Consider the following 22,710-nt stretch of genomic DNA (forward strand, 5'->3'; position numbering starts at 1 on the left):
GAACCTAACATCCTACCACTCTTTGGAATGGTGTTCTCAGAGCAGGAGAGAAAGGTGTGTTCCATCATCAACAGAGGGCATGGCATATGATCCAACCAGGTTACCTGAATCTCTTTTGGAATATTTTAAGACCTCCTTTAGTGACCCTTTCATGCAAGGCCCTTGTCAAATTCAGAATCACTGAGATAGTGAAGGGAAATAGCCATTTAATGTAAGGTGATATGACATTTTATAGCATGCTGCAAACTCTTATACTGGACTTTGAATCTGAGATTGTAAGCTTAATTCATAATGTGGCTATAGGAACTAAGAAAGTATCTAAGCTTTGGGGTCCATTTCCCTCTCTATAAAATAAAACGTATTAGGTAATCTATAAACGGCCTCAATATTTAAAAACTATGCCAATAAATGAGACATTTAGAAATCTTTTAAAAATGTTTTACAAAGTAGGTGTCTGGGGACCTGCCCAATCATCTTTTATTTTAAAACTAGATATTCAAAATTCATAAATTTTCCAAAATCGTATCACCAAAATTCCAATTGTAATGATTTTCTAAATGTATTTAATCTCTCTCCTAACCTCACTGATATGCCACAATGAAGGATGAAAAATTAAGACTGAAAATTAATAAGGTCCTTTTACTAAAAAAATGTATTCACTTGTAAGCATATTCTTTGGGGAAAGTTCTTTGCATTAGTGGTAGTTCTAATTTCTATTTTGGAGCTCTTAAAAGAAATAGCTTTGATTTAAGACATTCTAATATGTAAAATGAAACCTACATGCTACATACAAGTTAACTCACTATACTAATTGTTCTAGCAGATGCTAGAAGATCTAGGATTCTAGAGTATCTGCTTCCACAAGAGCAAAATGATGATCAAATTATTAGTCTATGGATCTAGTCTCCACGGCTACTTCTATTCATTTCTCTGTTCCTCACCTGATAATGGTAGATTGGTAGTGTCACCTACAAACACAAAATTATGAAGTGTGGTCATAGTCACACAAATAGTAAATATAATGTTATTTCCCATAACTCTATCCTCTTCTCTAAGCAAAAGATCCAGAGTAAGTTTTTATATCATAGCTTTAAATAATATAGCCTAGCCTATATTCTATTCTTAAGCAAAAATTTGATGGAGAAATTTATTGTTCATCAATTAATGGATAGACCGTCATCTTTAACTCTAGTAACCAAATTATTGATAGTTATTATAATTTTAAATGCAAATTATGAAACTAACTAATAGTGTTTAGTCCTCATAAGATTAGATAAACCTATATTTAGTCATTTAAAATTCAAATAGTTCCTATGCCCTCATTGTTTGCATTTATAAAAGGATGAAGAGTATAGGAAGCATAAATTGGGTATTCTTTCCTATTTCTCATTGATCTGTTCTTATCTTACTTGTTCTTATCTTAATGCAATCCAGGAATTTCAAAAAGTGTTTAACTCTGCCAAGTGAAGAAAATATTCAACACAAGACATGGTAATTTTACAATAGCTAAATTAGCCACTGTTAAACTATAACCTGTAAGGTAGAAACTTTGTTTTGGTATTTGTGGGGTGGTGGGGGGAAAGCATATTTTAAGATAAATAACAGGGAAACCTATAAATCCAATGTTACTTCCATAATTACAGATATTCAAATTTATGTGAGAAAATTCTAATTACAAACATGATTAAAGTTTATTGAACTATTATAGAAAATACAGAATTTTTGCATTTATGCCCTCCCAAAATATAAGTAGCAAAAACATTGATACAATTCATGCTTTTCAAAACAACTTGTAACCTACTGATAAGGCTAACTAAAAGCATTTTAAATATTCCGTATCTCATTGCAACTGATCTCATTGCAAAGAGAATTAGTGTAATTGTTACTTTTTGTAAATCTCTCTTTCTCTCTCTCTCTTCCCCTCTATTCCACTCAACCTCTCTCCCTTAATTCACAATCCTTTCATTAGGAGAAAGATAAGAGCTGCATCCATTGTCAAAATTCATGCATCAATATTAAAGTACCTGGGACAAACAAAATCTTTCACATGCCTTTTCATGCTGATGAAGAGATATTAAAGGTCCTACAGATGCTATAAATACATACGTTTTCCCCGGGGTGTTCCTTCTTCCACACAAATTGAGGAGCTCTTTTTCCTTATGTCCATTTTTTTTAATTTTCTTTATGATTTTTTGTTTTCCACCATTTCCTTGGATATATTTTACCTTTGTTTCATATTCTCTTCGTGGACAAGTTCATCCACTTCTAATTAATGCAACTGCTTGTGAAATCCATGCTCTACTTGTGACCTTTCTTTTGGTCATCAAACTTGATTCTCTAATTGGTAACCAGAAACTCAAGGATGTTGTCCAACCCTTCAGCTATAAATGATCCTAAATCAGTTTGTCCTCTCAAACGTCTCCTACAACCTAAAGTCTCTCACTCAGAAGGTGGCATTGCCATGTTCTAAGCAGCTGGAGTATAACATTTTGGAAGCATAAATGAACAATATACTTTGGAAGGGACTAAACAATTTAAGCAAACAGTTGACAACTACGTGTTGTTAATACCATTTGTGCATGAATTTGGATCAGAATTGTTGCCCAAATACCATCTTACATAGAAGTCCTAATATAAGAGAGATATATGCTTATCTCTGATTGAAACTGAAAAGAAAGGGGGGGGTTATAAAACTTCCAGCTGGTTATTTACTGTCTGTCTCCAGTTCAGTAGCCCTTGAAAATATTTCCCCCAAATCCCTAGTTATCATTAGAACACCATTTAAAACAAGTTACCCACTTGATTCCTTTATTCTACAGATGAAAAATCTTGAGGTCCAGACAGACCCACGGTCATAAAGCTATTAAGTGGTAAATATGGGCCTGGACCAAGTCCATATCTTTGTTCTAATGTCAGTCAGGCTTTCTCCCTCTCTCTCTCTCTTAATTTTTTTTTTTTTACCTCTCTCTCTTTTTAAAAATTTATTTATTTAAATTCAAATTAGTTAATATACAGTGTAGTACTGGTTTCAGGAGTAGAATTAGTGATTTATCACTTGCATATACCACCCAGTGCTCATCCCAACAAGTGCCCTCCTTAATGTCTATCACCCATTTAGCCCATCCCCCTACCCAACACCCCACCAGCAACTCTCAGTTTGCTCTCTGTATTTAAGAATCCCTTATGGTTTGTCTTGCTCTCTGTTTTTATCTTATTTCCTGATGCCAGTCAGACTGTCTCTTAAGCTGACTTGAGAGTATTGGTCACTGACTAAATTGTCCCTTAACAGGAGAGGTTATAAGTGCTCCCCAGAGCCTCATCTGATTCTTATTAATTTCTTCAGCTGAAGAAATAGCCCCTCCCCTCCCCCACTCCAAAATGAGGGTGTTTCGTTTTGTTTTAATGTTCTTTTTTTCCCACTCTATTTCTTTAATCTCTTCCTTAAAAATATTCCAAAGCTATAGTGGAGAGATAAGGAATCTAAGATGCAAAGAGGTTTTATTGACTTCTCAGATGACATTCATGAGTGACATTAATATTCACATCCATGAAGGACTGCCTAGCCCCACTGCCTTTTTGCTTCTTAATAAAAATTTTCTGTTTTCTCTCTCACATTATCTCTAAATGAAACTATTTTATATCTCCACCATTCTTCCTCTAATTGTCTCTTTTTGGAACTCTGAAGATTCATCCAATGAATAGCCTCCCCCCCCTCCCCAAATACCAATCTGATCATACCCCTTGATAAAGTTCTTTTGGTCATTCTTGCTTGAGTGAATGGGATCTAATTATATGCATTTTCTTCTTTTTTTTTTAATTTTTTTTCAACGTTTTTATTTATTTTTGGGACAGAGAGAGACAGAGCATGAACGGAGGAGGGGCAGAGAGAGAGGGAGACACAGAATCGGAAACAGGCTCCAGGCTCCGAGCCATCAGCCCAGAGCCTGACACGGGGCTCGAACTCATGGACCGCGAGATCGTGACCTGGCTGAAGTCGGACGCTTAACCGACTGCGCCACCCAGGCGCCCCTACATTTTCTTCTAAGATCTAGGGGCATACAATCCTCATTCTTAATCCAGTTCAGATGCCACCTGTTCCATAGAACTCTTGCTGACCAGATTCAATCATTTCATTCTATGTTTCTATGTTTCTCTGATAGCTTGTGAAGCAACTCTAGACTTCATCTGTTAAAGTTTTCAAGTGTATTCTCACTATGATATACAATCAATTATGAATTACACCCTATTTGTTTTTATTTCTTCCATACCTCCTTTCCTACAGTGGTTGTTGAATAAAACTTTTTTTTTTTGGATTGAATATGCACTATGTTTCATGAATTAATTCCAGAATTGCAGGTGACAACTATACTTAATGTCTCTCTGCTATATTAGAACACTTGGCTTTATTCCTTCTTGCACTGTCAATTAGCTTTGCCTCTCAAATTTAAATTTCCAAGCCTCAATATTCCTCCACTAAGGGCAGTTTCTTTAGGGCTGACAGACTGTGAAATAAAGGTCTTATATACCAGATGGAAGGAAAAAATACCAATGTTGTGAGCTATCAATAGTGTGTACATTTCTTGTGGAGAGTTTCCTGTCTCCATTAAGATGACTTCAGAAGTTTCAGGAGTCTTTTTGTAAAGAACTTTGCCTTATTTTTGTGTAATTTAACAATTTTTCTCTTAGGTCATTCGGCACATTTTAATATGGCACTTGGTAAGACTTCTGAAAGTATCTTTACCTTAAAAACATTTAAGTATGGGGTTCTGACTATTTGAATGGTTGTTATCAAAGACAACACAGAATTGGTCATAAGCTCCAAACACCACAATCCCCATTAATCTACCTGAAATTAAATGATAATAATAAGAATAATGCAAACAATAATACTTGATATGGACAACTGATATTTTCTCAAACCTACTTAAGAGTGAGTATAGACATCTTTAGAAAATTTTGCTATTTCTGCTATTTTTCTTTTATTATTGCAAGCATACAATCTAAATTAAAGCCATATTAGCTATCCAAACACAGATTCCAGACAAGTTGCCTGGCCACTCCAACACTTCCGAATTGTTGCATTTATAGGTCTCCTTTGTAGAAAATCTGCATCAGCCACTGAGCAATACAAGAATTACATAAATGAGCAGAAGAAATAATTCCAAATTATTAAATAATTTTAAAGTTAAAACATTTAATATAAGGAGTAAAACTTATTTTCAAATAGGCAATGTTAAGCATAAAATATTCTTGGTAAACTTTTACATACCTAAATATGAATTTATATAGCCACACCTACCATACAGGCCATCAGTAATACCATCCTTTACTGAAAGCACAAATGAAAAGAATTAGGTATCTCTCTGAGTATGCATAGCCCAATATTTCCTAAGGAATGTTCTGGGTATGTGGTGATTAAATACGGTATTTTGCAGTTCAGTGTCTCTCTGGGAAATTCACTAAGTACAATAGCAATTTAAGGCTCTAAGTATCACAGTAAAGATATATGCTAGCTACATTTAGTTCCAGTCCCAGTGCTGTAAATGAAGAGGAAAACCTATGAAGAGAAAGTGGGAAAGTCTGTAGAAGAGATAATTCACCAGTTTTTAGAGTGACAGTCTCTTTACTGACACACTGCTCAAAACGCAATGCTTCTTCTTGACCCGTATCAAGGACAGATATAATACCCCTTCCAATAAGCACAAGAGTCAACTGAGAGAGGAAGCTTCAGCATTGAGAGTAAATTCAGTCTGTAAGAACCAGTCCTGCCTGAGGTCAGTGTGAATAGTAGCCAATCAGCCTTTCAGAAAAAAGCACACTGACCCCATAATCAGGAGACTCCAAAATTCAGTGTATCAAATTTTTTTAAAGTTGTTTTTTTTCATTGTCTCCTCAGCTATTCAAAACAATTTTTTAAATGTAGAAACAGATAAAAGATAGCTCTAAGAGGTCACAAGCAGAATAGGGATGGCAGCAGAAAATCTTGTGTGTTAGGAAGGAGATTCGAGCTATCTCAAGTAATCTCAGAAGATCTTAATGCATTAATTCTAGAACGTGGACCATCCTAGCAGACAATTATCAGCTTAACCAGGGACCCAATAAGATATACAGATGAATAAGAAATAGAGAAAGGCTGAGATATCACCTCAGTCTATAGAAAATATATTAATATTTGTATAGACAAATAGCAGTTATTTGTGGGTTTAACTTAGTTTCCTAGTAAGTCCATAAGAATTCAGCTTTGTTACTATTTTAAGTTCCAACAATCTAGGTTAGATTTTAGCACAACATGGCCTGAGGCAAAATATGGCCCACAACCTGTTTTTTATAAATAAAGTTTTATTAGGACACAGTCGTGCCCACTGTATGTGGAAGCTTTCCTACTACAACAGCAGACTAAGATAGTTGCAACAGAAACCTCATAGCCTACAAAGCTGAAAATATTTACTATTTGGACCTTTCTAGAAAAAGATTGCTGACCTCTGTTCTTCACCATTAATTTGTAGGTCATGGACTGAACTTCATAATTTTGGAGTCAAGGAAGAAAATGAATTTTTCTGGGTCTAGTAACTGAGTAAGTGATTACATAACTTTTCACTGCATGGAAGTTTCCTCTTATCAAAGCATTGTCAGACCTTACATGCATTGGTTTTATTTATGATTTCCTCTTACATGAAAGGGTCTATCTTTCACTACAGTCATTCTATAGAACTTCAGTTTTAATCAGCAGAATTTCATGCGTTTCTATTATTCTTTAACTGAAAAAGGGCAAAGAAGCAAATTAATGAACAGGGCTTAATCATTTTTCTTTTGCCTTCCAGCTCATTAGCTATTCTTATTAGTTGTGTATTATATCCCCATGTTATCAAGAGCGTTTAATTTCACAGGTGTGAATGCTTGTACAAACATTTGTTAACCATCATATTTATAGTAACCAGTCAGGTAGTCAGCAGAGAAGCTAAAATTTCAAAATTATTTTCTCAGTTGGTCAGCTCTGTGTGCCTATGCTTATGGTTTAATCCTCTAAATCTTGCTCAATTTTCTGCTATACAAAATGCTCATGTATTCTAACAAGGGAGGAGAAAATCATCAAATCTGTTTTGAGTCTTCTGCTCTATTTGCCCACCAGATGTCTCACCACGGGAATTCCACAGATCGCCAGTCTCACTGTTTATATTTTCTAGCATGATGCAGATGCTTCTGAGTTTCCTATAAACCTACACGTTTGTCAGGTCATGCAAAGAAGTACATGCAAACTAATAAGTACCTAAGGACTTTACCTCAGAACAACCCTGAAGGAAGCAATGGAGTAATTCTCAGCAAGCCTTCTGAAAATTAAATAGTTACGGTAACAATTATATTTTAAAATGAATAACAATCAGGTGAAAAGATTTTAAGAGTTGGTTTTAACTATTGCTGGGATTTTAGGCTAAAATTCACATGCTTTTTTTCAGCAAGTATGGGGAAGATCTTCATTTTACAAAATTGAACTGTAACAATGAAAATTTCAGTATATTTACTTTTAACTGATAAATTTATAATTACTACAATGTGTTTTTTAAAGCTATCTACTAGATAAAATATAGCTTCCATAATGATAGCAATAAAATTGAAATAAACCAATACAACTTATCTTAATATCAATTACTATCAATCCTATAGTAAAAGCAGAACATGAAGAATCATGTAATATTTCCAGGACTTTCTTCATCCTGTATATTTTGCCAGCTGTACCCTCCTCCCTCCACTATCCCTATCACAATGCCATTTCTATCAAGATTTAACTCAAATGTCATTTTCCTCTGAAACTTTCCTGGGCTAATATTAAAGAAAGCATTCACAGTTCCTACAGAAATATGATCAAATTTAAGTAGAGCTTCCTTCCCACTATAAACTGTGCCTAATTTCTAAGTCACCTGATAACTAAGTAATATGAAAACTTAGATTGTAAGGTCCCTAAGGGAAAGGCCCATTTGTCCATCACCATATGACATGGAGCCAGATACAGAACAATAACAGTAGAAGAATCTGCAAGAAACATGGAATTATTATTATTATTATTATTATTATTATTACTATTATTATTAGAATGAGAGAGAAAACATGAGTGGGGGAAAGGGGCAAAAGGAGAGAGAGAATCTTTATCAGGTTCCATGCTCAGCACAGAGCCCATCACAGGGCCCAATCACATGATCATGGGATCATGACTTGAGCCGAAATCAAGAATTGGACATTCAACCAACTGAGCTACCCAGGTGCCCCAGAAACATGAATTTTAAATAGACAAAACTAATGCTTACAATAAAACAATCTGAATGCTTGCAGAGTCAGAATGAAAGTAGCTACTAATAATGAATTAATGTGAAAATAAGACATAATCTATCATCATATATCACAGTTTTTATTATTCAATCAAATGCATGAGGCAAACTCCAAAATAAATACATGTAGCCTTTCTCTTCATTTTTTTTAAATCAAATCATTATCTTTTTAAAATATTAATAATTCTGTAAACTAGGATTTACCTTCCTGAGATATTTTATATTTCAGTTTTAAAAATCCTCAAAAGCATATCTAGAGATGTGGCTTTCATTAAAAAAAATGCTTTTCTAACTATATTAGGCAGAATTGCCTTATGGTACCTCATCCTCTGCTTAGTAAAGTTAATATATGTCTCTTAAACACAGTAAGTGATAACTCAGGCCTAAGTGTAAGATTTTTATGAAAAACAAAAGATTTAGAGGTTTTTTTTTAAGTTTAAGATGTCACCCTAAATAGCTTACATTTAACATATAGAAAACATCTAGCACATAAGAAAATCACGACCACTTGGTCAATCCTAAATTCCCTGAAATAGTAATAATATAACTAGCAAAATCCAGAACCTAAGAGGTCCCCACATATTTACTTAAATATTAACAGCAATTTCCTCCTCTTTGACTTCACTCGCCCGATCTGTGGAAATTTCCTTTGAATCCTCCCGTGTGGTTCATAGAATTAATGTAGTCCAAGATTTTCCTCCATGTTACAGCTTGTTCATTCTCACTGTTCAAATTCTACCCCCAGGAATACCTCTATATTTCATCCTAAAGCATTGCTTTAAGTGCAGTCTTCTACTATGTGAGGATAAAAATAATATTTTCAGTACCAATTGAATCACATAATTTCAGATCTGCAGATCTTTATAATGTAATCCGGTATTCCATTCTATTGTAATCAAAATAGAGCATGAAAACAAGTTTTGGCATAAAGACAGAATATGCGATTGCCTCCAGTGAGTGACCCATGCTTTAGATTAAACTTCATCTTCTTCAGGCCTTTCTATCAAAGTTCAATCCCCTGTGCATGTGAGTACCATGCCAGCACACTCACAAGGATCCTGTGCTTAAATTAATGCTTCGATGTTGTTACCGTGAAATTCTCAGCAAGTTCTGAACACGGGATCTGCTTTATATTTCCACAGGACACCATAAATTATGGAGCCATTCCTGCCCTTAATAGTGATAACACCTCAAATCACAGTATACATTGGCGTACTGAATAATGTTTCTTAAAGACAGTAGGAAATTATAAGGGAAGGGAGAGAGACACAAAATGCCTAACTCAGAGTAATAAGAGAAAAGAAAACCTAAAAAGGAAAGCTATGGGCACAAATTAGCTCATTTCTTTATCTAGTAATTATTTTGGGGGGGGCCCTGGATGGCTCAGTTGGTTGAGTGTCTGACTCTGGATTTCAGCTCAGGTCAGGAACCCAGGGTCATGGGATCAAGCCCTGCATCAGGTTTCAGACTGAGTATGGAGCCTGCTTACGATTAAGATTCTTTTTCTCTCTCCTTTTGCTCCTTTCCCCTGCTCAATATAAATAAATAAATAAGTAAACAAATAAGTAAATAAATAAATAAATAAATAAATAAATAATAAATAAAATTACTTTTTGAGTACCTACGAAGTACTATGTATTGCTCCAGATGCTGATATTATAATAACAAGCAGTACAGACAAAGGCCTAGACTACATGGAGCTTCCACTCTAAGGAGGAGACAGACAATAACCAGGTCTGTCTGTGATGGGTGGGGGACAGCAAAGGGGAGTGTTTTAAAAGAGGACTTAATATATCTCCTTTTATCTCTAGCATTGTTACATTTGGTAACCAGATCAGATGATAACAGTTTAAGAAATTTTACTTATTGTAACTAAACTTTTATTACTAAGAGGCATTTCTAGAATATTTTCTGCTTTTCTGACATTTCTTTTCACTTAGGATTTTTAGAAATTTCATGAATCAATGCTAGTTACCTCTTCTCCTTTTCTCTTATAGCCCATAGTTTGAAATGGGTAATATAAGTAGTATATTTGAAAATGAGTGTCAGGAGCCACCAGGGTGGTTCAGTCAGTTAAGCATCTGACTCTTGATTTTGGCTCAGGTCACGATTGGACAATTTATAGGTTCAAGCCCTGCATCAGGCTCTGCACTGACAGTGTGTAGCCTGCGTGGTACTGTCTCTCCTTCCCTCTCTCTCTCTCTCTCTCTCTCTCTCTCTCTCTCTCTGCTTGGGGTTCTCTCTCTCTCATTCTCTCTCTGCCCCTCCCCTGCTTACTCACTCAGGCACACACACTCTCTCTCTCTCAAAAATAAATAAACATAAAAAAAAGAGACAAAGAAAATGAATGTCAGAACTAATTTTGTAGATATTATATAATACTCCTTTCTTCTGTCCATTCTACGTTCCCTCTTTTGTCTAAGTTTAATGTTGAATGAACTATGCTACCATCAGACAAGTCTGTTTCGATAGCAGTATTGATTGTTTGGATCTGGGTTTATGTCACTGGTTCCGGAAAAAAAAAAAAAAAAACAAGAAGCAAACAAAACCACACAAACAAGCAAACAAAAAAAGCATTGTTCACAATTTAGTGTAGACCAATTCTGGAAAATCGCCCCTCAAAAATAAGGACAGATAATTCTGGGTCTTACAAAATTGTTCTCACTCTTACAGGAAATAACATTGTGGGATGTCACCTAGCACACTGATGTAGGCAATCAATGGATGTCTGTTGACTGAATGAAAACATAAACAATGATGACTAAGCATATCAACAGCTTTCTATGAGATATCCTAAAATGGTGCTAGCAGCAACTTGGAAATAAAGTTCAGATAATAGTTACTATCAAGATAGCTATTATTATCATTTTGCCTAGAAAGTGACTTCTTGCCAAACACAAGTAACTTTCATCCCTCTAACCTCCTTTCACATTAACCGTGGCTGATAAAAATGAAATATCTCTTAGAAATAATGCGGAATGGTGAAAAGTAAGCACATGTGGTCAGCCTGAAGATGGACCTATGTCCCTTAAGGAGTAAAATCAATCCAGTGTCCACCGGAATTTAAATCATGAGAAGACACAAAATCACAAGTCAATCTGTTACCACACAAGAGTCAAAATGCCGCCTGACTGGAAAGGAAAAGCCGTTTAAATGTTCTCAAAACAGAGTATGTCTGCTGGCGACATCTGTGCTCTATGTTTTCAACACGTATTATTCACCCTAGAATTATACAAAAATCCTAAATTGAAATTCAGTCTGGTAACAAGCTGGCAAAACAAAGCTACGTTGGTGTCGTCCCCATGCATACTGATTGCAGTTCACAGAATCACAAGGCTTTTTAAAAACATCCTAAGAGGTAAGCTAGCATGTCCTCCCATACCAAAGTCCTATAATTTACCTCATCTACAGATGCATGTTTAGTCGAGAGAAAATTGATAACACTTTCATTTTTAACTTTAAAAGAAGGAATTTCACTCCAGTATATTTTTATATTTAATCGTTCCCACTGTGAAGAGATTCTATCGTAATGTTCTTCAAAAAGTCACATCGGATTACAAGTTAAACACTTTTATCATTGGTTTGAATTGGTGGAAAATGCATTTCCATGTTGAATCTTGTATTTGAATCTTGTATTTGAATACTTTCAAATGATCTCTTAGTATTTGCTTCTTAGGACTAAATATTTTGTTTAAAATTTCCAAAATTTGCCTTAACTCTTTAGGAATTTGTTAACTTTATTAATTAATATAATTTTAGGCTCTACAGAGGGCTCTTAGCTAACTTAAAAAAAAAAAACAAAACACCTGTTACTATTTAATCTGGAAGCCTATGTCTATCATAGCCAATGCTATTACTGTTACTCACACTACTTCTGTAAAACCTCCTATAAACCTAAATCAAAACAGAAGTAACAATGTCTTTTAACGCGATATTTATTAGACATTCAGAATGTTAGGACTGTGGTTTTAGGAAACGGAAATAAGAATGTTCTTAGCTTGACTGAAGACTATTTTGTCTGCTAAACATAAAGAAATGATTTTCAATGCAAACATCTTTTGCATCACAAATATGCTTCTTACCTGTGCTGCTGGATATATTAACATCAATACTGATATCAGATATTCCTCCTCCCTTCAGAGATGCTACACATGTGTATGTCCCAAAATCCGTGAATTTTAAATCAATGATGTCCAAGTTTGTCGTTCCCGGGGAGACATCCGGATCAGTCTGTGTAATAACCATCCGCTCAGAACTTCTCAATGGACGACCATTTTTAAACCAACTAAATGTTAACTCCTCAGAAGGAACAGCTTCTACTTGGCAAGATATTTTCACCTCACGCCCAATCTGGATGTTGTCATCTTTGTGATAAGGATCTGGTGTGATCCAAAATCGTCCTTTTTTTAATGCTAAAACATAAAAATTCCATAAGTAGTTAGTGTTACTTCCATAATATTAAGGATTCATTCACTCTAGGTAATCATCTCTGGGCTGAAATAAAGTAAAACAAAATAAAATAAAGTGTATATATGTTTCTTTGTTGTGTGCATGTCAAAAACCTCATTTAGGAAACCTGGAAACAGGCTGAAGATCTAAGTCACTTAGCGATTCTAAACACTGATTTTTATAAATTGGATAATATTTTCCAGTGATATAAAAGATGCTTTATCTATATATGATACTTAAAAATTATTGCCAATGAATTTTGAACACACGATGTAACTTGTTTTGTATAAAATCATTTAGGTATTAGACTTAAAAATAACAATATGGATCATAAGCCCAATTCAATACCTGTGCCACCCTTTAATTATGGTGCAATTTCACAGAGAATGTTGCACAAATGTCAGATTAAAGAAAATTCTTCTAAGATTTTATCTACATGCTGACCAAAACTAGTTTGGTAAGAATTGAGTCAGTTCATATTCATAAGGCATTTTCATATATTTAAATAACCTGCACTGAAGAGAATTAAAAAAAAAACACATTTGCTATGACTGTTCTATTTCACCATACATAGATGTTTCCAGTTGAATCTGTGTGCTGGCTCATGCAGATGGCCAGAAGAACCTCTTGGCAGATGGTTTGGAAAACATGCTGTGTTTGTATCCTAACAGCAGTGCTTTCTGGGTCTAAGGGCAGTACTGTTCTCTTAACATGTGTCAGCAGTGATAACTACCAGAGACTTTTGGGGGAGCATCTACTGGCCTCCCAAGGGCCCCAGTTCTAAACTTTGAATGATACCATGGGACTCAATATAGAATAGGGTTTGCACATTTATTTATGGCAGTGATTCACAGACATACATTCTTCTCTTTACTAACATCCTACTCATTTCCCTCCCCCTTAACATCATTTAATACCCCTATATGATAAAATGTGGCATATGCACTGAAACATTAATAATCAGAATAAAATATTGTCTGTTCACTTTTACCATTAACCATATATAAATGACACTGGCAAAAATGATGTGAATTTAAAAGACCTGCAGATAATGGAGGCCTTCTCATTGCATTGTGGGTGACCTTTCTTGAGTTTAACCTGATTTTTCTTAGTTCATCCCATAAAAGCAAGAAAATACCATGGAAATCTTAGAACTATATAAGAATGCACTAGAAATTAAAAAAAAATTGCTTTTAATTTTATTTACTAGTCAGCCCCATATATTTTCATCTGGTTTTTTGTTTGCAACTGAGTGAGGAGAGATAAATGAATATCAAAAGCAATGTTTATATATTTCTTTTTATTCAAGAAAAATTTATAGGGCTCCTTTTCAGAACTAGGTGCTAGATGAGGCTCTTATTACATGAGATGAACAAAGCAGACATAATCCTTACCCTCATGTACTGGTACAGCATATTTTGTACTCATAGATTATAGTCCAATTTATCCACCTGACACTTAGGATACTCCTGTCTAGAAAAACCACACTCTACATAGATATTAAATGTTATAACTTTGAAGAAATCTGAATCTCAGAGTATCCTTTAAAATATTGTTCAGAAAAGGCACAAATCTTCATTCTTAATGAAAACACCAAAAAACAAATATTTAAATCACATTCTCATACCGTTGTTTGTTACATTTTTCCACAAATAAAATGCTAACAATCATTTATTTATTGGTAACAATGTCTTTATCAGTATATGACTGTAGGATGAAATTAAGAGAAATTATGTCATTCTATTACCCAGTGTGTGTGTGTGTGTGTGTGTGTGTGTGTGTGTGTATACAATTATATTTTAACAGGCACTGAAATACAACTTTGTGGCTAGAAAGAAAAATGTGCTGAAAATGCCTATATTTGGTATATAACTTGTGCACATATATTTCAAATATAATTAAAGTTCTATAGCACAAAGTAAATTGTACCCTACAATAGTTTTTCTTTTTTTAAGAGTCCCCAAAAATTAGTATGTCAAGGAGCATTTACTTTTGTCAGCACCATAATATTTAAATGAGTTTACTTTCATTTGGTAAGAATTTTCCTGATTCTGTTTCTACAGAAAAAAATGATAAACCTAAATAAAATTTTTAAACAGACAATTCTTAATTTTAAAAGTTTAAATGTATATATTAATTTATTAATAGCTTCATATGGACTTACATTGAGAATAAATTTCATTCCAAAATTATTAGGGTGGCCATATATAAACACAACAAAAACTTCTGATGTTTTGGTGATTAATATTTATTTACTAGGCAGTTACTGTTAGGTCTGCTCTCTGCCTAGTGACATAGTAAATGGATACCACCACTGACAGAGCTGCAAGTTCATCAGATTAGTTAGATTTAAACAACAAAACAATTCAAAGCCACTGATTTTTTAAAAACCATAAAATATTTATAGTATGTGTTCCAAACTGTTTTATTCATGGAAAATACTTCAAATCTGAAGTATTAAAAATATTAAAGATTTTAACTCTAATAATCAATTAATTAAAAAATTCAATATGGTTTGCAACTGTATTTTTTGATAAAAAGCAAAATAATCAAGTGGGCTTTTAAAATGAACTCATTGCCACAAATATTTGTTGTTCTCAGTATCAGGCCACTCTGTGACTTGACCAATGTCAATCACATTAGTCTTCTGAATGACAGATTCTAAAAAGGAAAAGAGGGACAAGTCAGTCTGGCAAGTGAGCTAAAGTTAAGGAATATCAGAATAAGTAGCATGGATCATTTGACTGGAGAGCCATCTCATTGAGTTTGTCTTATGTTACCTCATAACAAAATACCTAGTTTTGCACACAGAACAGAAATGTTCTAAGGGAAAAGAAATAATGTGTATGTGCGTGCGTGCATGTGTGGGAATCCACGCACAAACATCTCTTGGACCAGTGGCCAGTTAAATTTATTTGATTTTCTAATCTTAGCTCCTCAGAAAACTAAAAGCATGCCTCTGTAAACTAGGCACAGGTACATTAAGATCTTGAAACCTAATTCTAGCTTTTCATTTATATGTAGTCCAATATGGGCAATCTAATTTTTATGGGTCAATTGCATCATTTATAAAAATAGGAGGTGATAGTAGTAGGCTTCCTCTGAGACTCATTGTGAGAAATAGCTTATTAGCAATAGTGTAGAGCTTTGAAAATATAAAGTGTTTAATATAGTTAATCAACTGGGAAGCAGGTTCCTTCATTTATAATTAAACACTCTCTTTTTCAGTGAACAATTTACGGTAGCTCATGCAATGTTAATTTAAAGTCATTTCCTGCTAACCAGTTAAGATTTAAATGCTTAAAATCAATCTGCGATTAGTACCAAAGTATAACAAGGATCCAACAGACATAACAAGACTCTAAAGAACTAAAGAAATTCTACGGAAAAAGAAAGGAGAAATCCCTTTCCCCAAATGCAATTTCTTAGTCTGACTATTGAAAATCCCCTAACACCAGCCTGAGAGAACATTAGATTTAGCTTAATGTATCATAAATTGTGATGGATGAACCTCAAAAGGTACTTGTTTAGTCTGGCAGTTCATGTAAAGAATTGGCATCAAGCTGAGTCTCTGTTTGGGATAATCAGTTTAGAAACACTGCCATATAACCCATAGCCCCCGTTTTTGTTTTTGTTTTTTTAATATTGTGAGAACTGAATACAAACTTGGCCCATATTCTCTTCTGACAAGTTACTCGTGAGTATATTCTAGATGTACTCACTGAAGTCCCTCTACTCTGAAATTTAAAAAGGTGCCCTGCGAATAGAGTGAAACCAGTGTGTTATAGCAAGGCCACTGCAAAGATCTAGGTGGGCTTGCTGCTTGCCTTTCCCTAGAGTTAAAGTATATTTTTGCCTATGAATGACTACAGCTATGAAGAAGATTTCCATTATATAAAATTAGATTACTTCTTGAGTTTATTTTTGAACGAGAAACCACTGGCTTTGGAGAAGTCTATGCCTGTGGCTTCCAGGAATATAGGCTCAATGCAGATAAAGACAAAGAGGAGGCTATGAGGTTGTATCTTGCCTGTAACTATAAACTTAAAATTATAAAATGTACTGACTGTTTGTCAACTGTTCCACAAGTATACAGTATATAGTAGTTCCAAAAGAAAATATAGTTTGTAGATACAGCAAAAATGACACTAAATGAAGTGATACTCAAAATGTTTTAAATTTTGGAGTGCCTGGGTGGTTCAATCGGTTGGGTGTCCAACTTTGGCTCAGGTCATGATCTGGCAGTTCACAAGTTCAAGCCCCGTGTCGCATTCTGTGCTGAAAGCTCAGGACCTGGAGCCTCCTTCTGATTCTGTGTCTCCCTCTCTCTCTGCCCCTCCCCTCCTCTCTCTCTCTCTTGCTCACTCTCTCTCTCTTTCTCAGAAATAAACATTTAAAAAATTTGTTTTAAAAAGTTTTTAAAAGTCAAATTTTAATGAGGAAGCACCTCTTTGCAGATATGAAATATCAGGTGTCAGTCTTTTAACCTCTGCTGAGAACATAACTATTTCACAGGGATGATGAGACACAGAGTGACCACCACCCACTATTCTAAGTAGTTAAATTACTTTAAAAATCACAAAGTGTACCAATTCTTATACTATCAGTAGGGTTCTGGACTGCAGGAAAACTGGCAAAATGTTTCTGGGAGAAACGGATCTAGAAATCATTAATAGTGTAGTCAGATAAACAAACATTGATTTTCTATTTCTTTATTTTCTATTAAAGACAATAAAAATATTTAAGTGGAAAAAGAAGTATTTGCCAGTTTCACATGATGTCAATTGAATAAACAGTTGGAAATAAATTACATCAGCAGAGCAACTTAAAAAATAGTAAATTATAGTGTATATAATCTGTCCTATTATAATTAGATGTCAGTCCTTCTCTTCAACGAGAGTGTGAAAACCTAGGGAGTGGGGCCATGCCTCATCCTTCTTTATGGTCTCCAAATTTTGAAGCTGGTTCCTTGGTAGAATTGGTATTTAGAGGTTTTGTCAAATTTAATTAAGTGTGACATTTCAAAGCATTAACTTTACAAATGCCAATCATTTCCATTCAGTCTGATATCTATGTTAACTCTTTTTGTTTGGTAGTCTTGTGTTCTAAGATAAATCATCGTAGAGGGAATAAGATAGAGAAAGGAGAAGAGATTTGATGTCCTCTAAGGTCCAGGGGTTTTGTTATAGGAGCAGAATAATGCTTGGTGAATAAACAGTATTAATATAGGAATATATGTGAAGAAGAGGATTCGGTACAGAAAAACTCAGGAGACCTCATTCCATCATGGCCAATGACTAGCTAGTTATGTATCCTAGTCATATAATGTGTCAGGGACATGCACCATCAAATTAACATCTGTTACTCATCCTTTCTTTGTAAGGAGCCTGAATTTCATGCAAAAGGGTTTGTTCACATGCTTTAGAGCTCAGTTGATAATCATTTCTAAGGAAAGATGAAAGAATTAAGAAAACTGACATCTAAGCACAGTTATATTAATTGAAACAGTATTTGCTAAAACTTGTTTTAGAAAAAAGTCATTAGGGATCATGTTAAAAGGAAGCAGAACAAATAGTGTTGGGAGATTGACTATATGAATAAGTTTGCTTTCCTGCAGAACTTCCCAGAACTTTGAACATGTTAACACACACTTTGCAATACTCCTAGAGGGGCTTACGGTATTTTTAAAAAACCTTTATTTGTGGAACATCTTTCAGGATCAGTATCTTACAGAATAAAGAGAATCTATCAATTGATGAGAATCACTGAAAAGACTCTAACATTAGATTTCATTCTTGATGTTTCAGGAATTTCCATTATGCAATCACAAAAGTAATGAGAAGATACAACTCTTTAGTAAAAATAAAATTTAAGATTAAAAAACTAAAGGAAAGGGAAATATTTTTAAACTCAGATGTACCTACTGGCACATCAAAGTTATAAAACATATTTCAGAGACATGACATAAACTTATCTGCACCAACAAAGGTGTGTCTCTTTCCTTTCCCAATTAACCAGCATTTTTAAAAATTTAATTTATCAGTTTGTTCCTATCTAGGGAATGCACACTTTGGAATATGCAAATAGCATTAAAAAGGGATTAAGTATATTAGCTTCTGTACAATGTGCAATTATTGATATAAACTCGTAAGACTCAATCTAGCTCAGATGCTTGCAGAAATAATAATATTTACTTATTTATACATTATGTTGTTACAAAAAAAGCACGTAAAGTGTTATTATAAGAAGCAGTAAGAGGTGCCTGGAAGCTCAGTCAGTTAAGCGTCCGACTTCAACTCCAGTCATGATCTTGCGGTTTGTGGGTTCAAGCCCCGCGTCTGGCTCTGTGCTGACAGCTCAGAGCCTGGATGGAGCCTGCTTTGGATTCTGTGTCTCCCTCTCTCTCTGCCCCTCCCCGACTTGTGCTCTGTCTCTCTCTCCTTCAAAAATGAATAAACATTTAGAGAAAAAAAAAAAAAAAAAAAAAAAACGAAGCAGTAAAGCTTCTAGAAGATGGATACAAGTAGGGAGGTACTTTTTTTGTATATATTATTAGATATTTGTACATTTACTTCCCTTTATCTAACAATTCCAATTGCCAATCTGTAGTGTGAATAATGCAAGAATGAAAAAAAAATCATTACATCCATTTCCTGAAAGCACTTTAAAATAGCACCCCTGATAATCTGAATGCAGAATTAGATGCTGGAAGGAAGTTGGGGTTCTATTCAATTATGAAGTATCAAGGCTTTATTTATTTTATGAATTTTCTCAAAGCTAATTACTGTAGTTAATCATTCAAGTTGTTTAAGCAAAGTAGGCTGAATTTTAATTGTCTTTTAAATGTCCTTGCTCAATAAAATAATTGCAGGTAAGTATTTTGAGTAGTAATTAAAATAAGAAAGGATCTTTTAGATGGGCATAAATTTTCCTTTTTGGTTTAAACCCTTCTTTGAGAAATGGGAAAAGAAATTGACTAAAATGATATTATCATTGTCATTATTATTTTGCCATTGATATCACTTCAGCTCTATCTCAAGGAGAAAATGTATATTGTCCATAAATTATCAAAGTGCCTTTATAATGTCATAAATAAAGACAAATATTTTCATACCACAGCTACTACATAAATGGTATTTGACACAGCACATGTTCGCACCACTCATCTGCATAGGAGAATGTTAATCAGCACAACTTCCTGCCCTCTGATGTCACAAATTAGCAGGTAGTCTGAGTTCACCTTTCCTATCAAATTTAAGAATACCCCTTCACTACGAGAAATAAGAACGTGCCCACAGTAAATTATATTTTTTGTTAGTTTGTAAGGACCCAGGACTAGAAACAGCTATAACATCAACTGCAGCTTTGAAGGGCCTGTGCTAAATATAGTTCTTTTGAAGTCCTTTTGAAAACAGTACATCCTTAATATTTATGGAATCGATCACGTAGCAGTGAAAACTGGAGGGAAATAATGAAACTAAATGAAACTAAAAATCTTTCTTTACTTTTCTTGTTTTCTTTGTTTTCTGTCTCAAAGTTATGGCCTTTTTCCTTTCCAAACTCATTCTGCCCATCTGGCAGCCTCTCGCACTGAACCCTGATGCCTCGCATTCTTTTGGGTATCCACTTGCTTTTGAAATTTCAATATTTTCTTTTCCATAAGCTGTTTACTCTTAGCATATTTCGGCCACATCAAAACTTAAAACACTTTTTTTTTCTTAATCCTGAAAATCCTTGAAACTATTCATGGCATATTTCTTAAAAAAACAAAACAAAACAAAAACACAGTGAAACCCCAGTTACCCCCACTATTCCATCATGTACTGATCTACCTGGGCAGTTCACACACTGGTTTTCACTGGTGCTATTATGGCATCGAAGACTCAAAGGTTAGCAATAGCCTCTTAACAAATTAACTCAATGACTTTTTTTCTCCAGGTCTTCTCCATTTTTATATACCACTTATATTTGTACTTCCTATCTTTTTACATTATTGATTTCTTCCTTCTTGAAAATCTCTTTTCTACTGGTGTCTATGACTAGTAAAATATGAGATCATATTTATGAAAATAAATAAATCAGTTGGCTTTGCTCATCTGCATCACCACTGTCATGCTATGTTCTCTAGTTCCTTAGTTCATACATATTTTATCATCCATATATAGTTGTAAAGTCAGTCTTTGTTGGGAAGGAAAGAATTTTTATAAATTATTTTGCCATAATTTTAGACCACGGATACTTTCCTTAATCCATTTTGCTGCCCATGTTTGGGAACATGAGATCATTGTTTGTTTGTTTTTGTTTCTTGATAAAAGATTGTGACTGGATCTATGCACATTTCAATTTAAAACAACCGTTAAACCATTGATATATATTCTTTCATTTTAATGTTAAAGAGCAAGAAAAATAACCTAGATATATTAAATGACCAAATGAAAAAAATCTGTATTCCTTAGGAATTTCTATAAATGACCTTAACTACCTTATCTTGCCCTGTAAGAATCTGAAGAGTCAATACCATTGATGAGACCACCTAATTCTGATAATAGACCATAGGACAAGTGCCTGGATTTGTGGGTTAACTAACAGATGACAGGGCTGCTAAAATGAGGTGTGAAAAGACAGGCTCCAAAACTAAATAACTTTCATATATGTGTTATAAAGAGAAATGTGTAACATTTACTTTAAAAAAGTACATCCTACTTGCTTTAGAAGTTTTTAAAGCATATTTTAGAAATATATATTATACATATTATAGTTCATTCTCTATTTTTAATGAGAAAATTGTGGCATATAAGGAAGTAAGGTCAAACGATGGTGGCATAGAAATGTTTTTACATCCCATACAGTTGGTAGTTGGGTTATAAATTGGCTCTGATCTTTACAGGGCCAAAGGCAAAGAGGGAAATACTAATTTCATATTTCACAGTTTCTGTGAGTTAAAAATACTCCAACTGCTTACATTAACAAACAAAATAAAACTATTCCTAATGGAATTTATCTTCTGAACTTGTATAAATGAGACCCACAATAAGCAGCATTTGGAACCACATCCCATGATGATCATAACAGTATATTTCAATGACTAGTTGTCAATCTGTCCCTCAAGGTGAGTTAATTATACCAATTTTACATAGGAACCTAAGGAGTACGGTCTAGATGCACAGGTGTTGTTCAAGTTCAAGTCAAAGATAAATCCAAAGATTTGTCTTGGTAACTATTCAGCAAGAATGAATACAAGTTTACATTCTATGACAATGACCCAGGGAGGTTGTCACTGCTGGTCATGGTTGGGGGGTGATGCTATATGTTCAGGGTTATATGAAAATATATACTTTAAGTGTTAACTGACATGGAAGTAAGATTCACATAGTCTTAGAGAGGAGAAAAGCTGACGTAGGAGGCAGTCTCTGTGAACAGGTAGATAATGGGATACCTGTGGATAGGGACAAGATAGGGAGGTCTACATGTGCCAGCATCCAGTGAAAATACTTTAAGAAGTGACACATGCTGAGTGCTTTAAGAAAAAAAATGGTTCCACAATATCCTCATGTTAAATCAACTGTTGCATTACTTAGAGACTTGTTGGATATATGCCAGTGCAATGTTAGAACATATTTATCAGACACAATGACTTTTGTATTGAAAAAGTTGATCTGGGGCGCCTGAGTGGCTCAGTCGGTTAAGCGTCCGACTTCAGCTCAGGTCATGATCTCACAGTCTGTGAGTTCAAGCCCCGCGTCGGGCTCTGTGCTGACAGCTCAGAGCCTGGAGCCTGTTTCAGATTCTGTGTCTCCCTCTCTCTCTGCCCCTTCCCCACTCATGCTCTGTCTCTCTCTGTCTCAGAAATAAATAAAAACATTAAAAAAAAAAACAAAAAAGAAAAAGTTGATCTGTACTCATTCTCAAAGGAAATTATGAGATGATAAGGCCAGTAGTC

At 34.5% G+C, this 22,710-nt stretch overlaps 1 protein-coding gene across 2 annotated transcripts in view; it reads right to left on the minus strand.

The window, feature by feature from the left end:
* MDGA2 (MAM domain containing glycosylphosphatidylinositol anchor 2) overlaps positions 1-22,710 on the minus strand; it is an 860,340-nt gene that overhangs the window by 211,260 nt on the left and 626,370 nt on the right. For both annotated transcript variants that reach the window (XR_005790861.1, XM_040477059.1), the window contains exon 7: positions 12,404-12,733. Coding sequence is in view for 1 of the 2 variants with exons in the window: in XM_040477059.1 (XP_040332993.1) it covers positions 12,404-12,733 (330 nt within the window). In the remaining variant the exon portion in view is untranslated. The remainder of the gene's footprint in view (positions 1-12,403; positions 12,734-22,710) is intronic.

This window comes from Herpailurus yagouaroundi, unplaced genomic scaffold (assembly GCF_014898765.1).
Source record: "Herpailurus yagouaroundi ecotype Mexico unplaced genomic scaffold, PumYag 141, whole genome shotgun sequence".
NCBI lineage: Eukaryota > Metazoa > Chordata > Mammalia > Carnivora > Felidae > Herpailurus > Herpailurus yagouaroundi.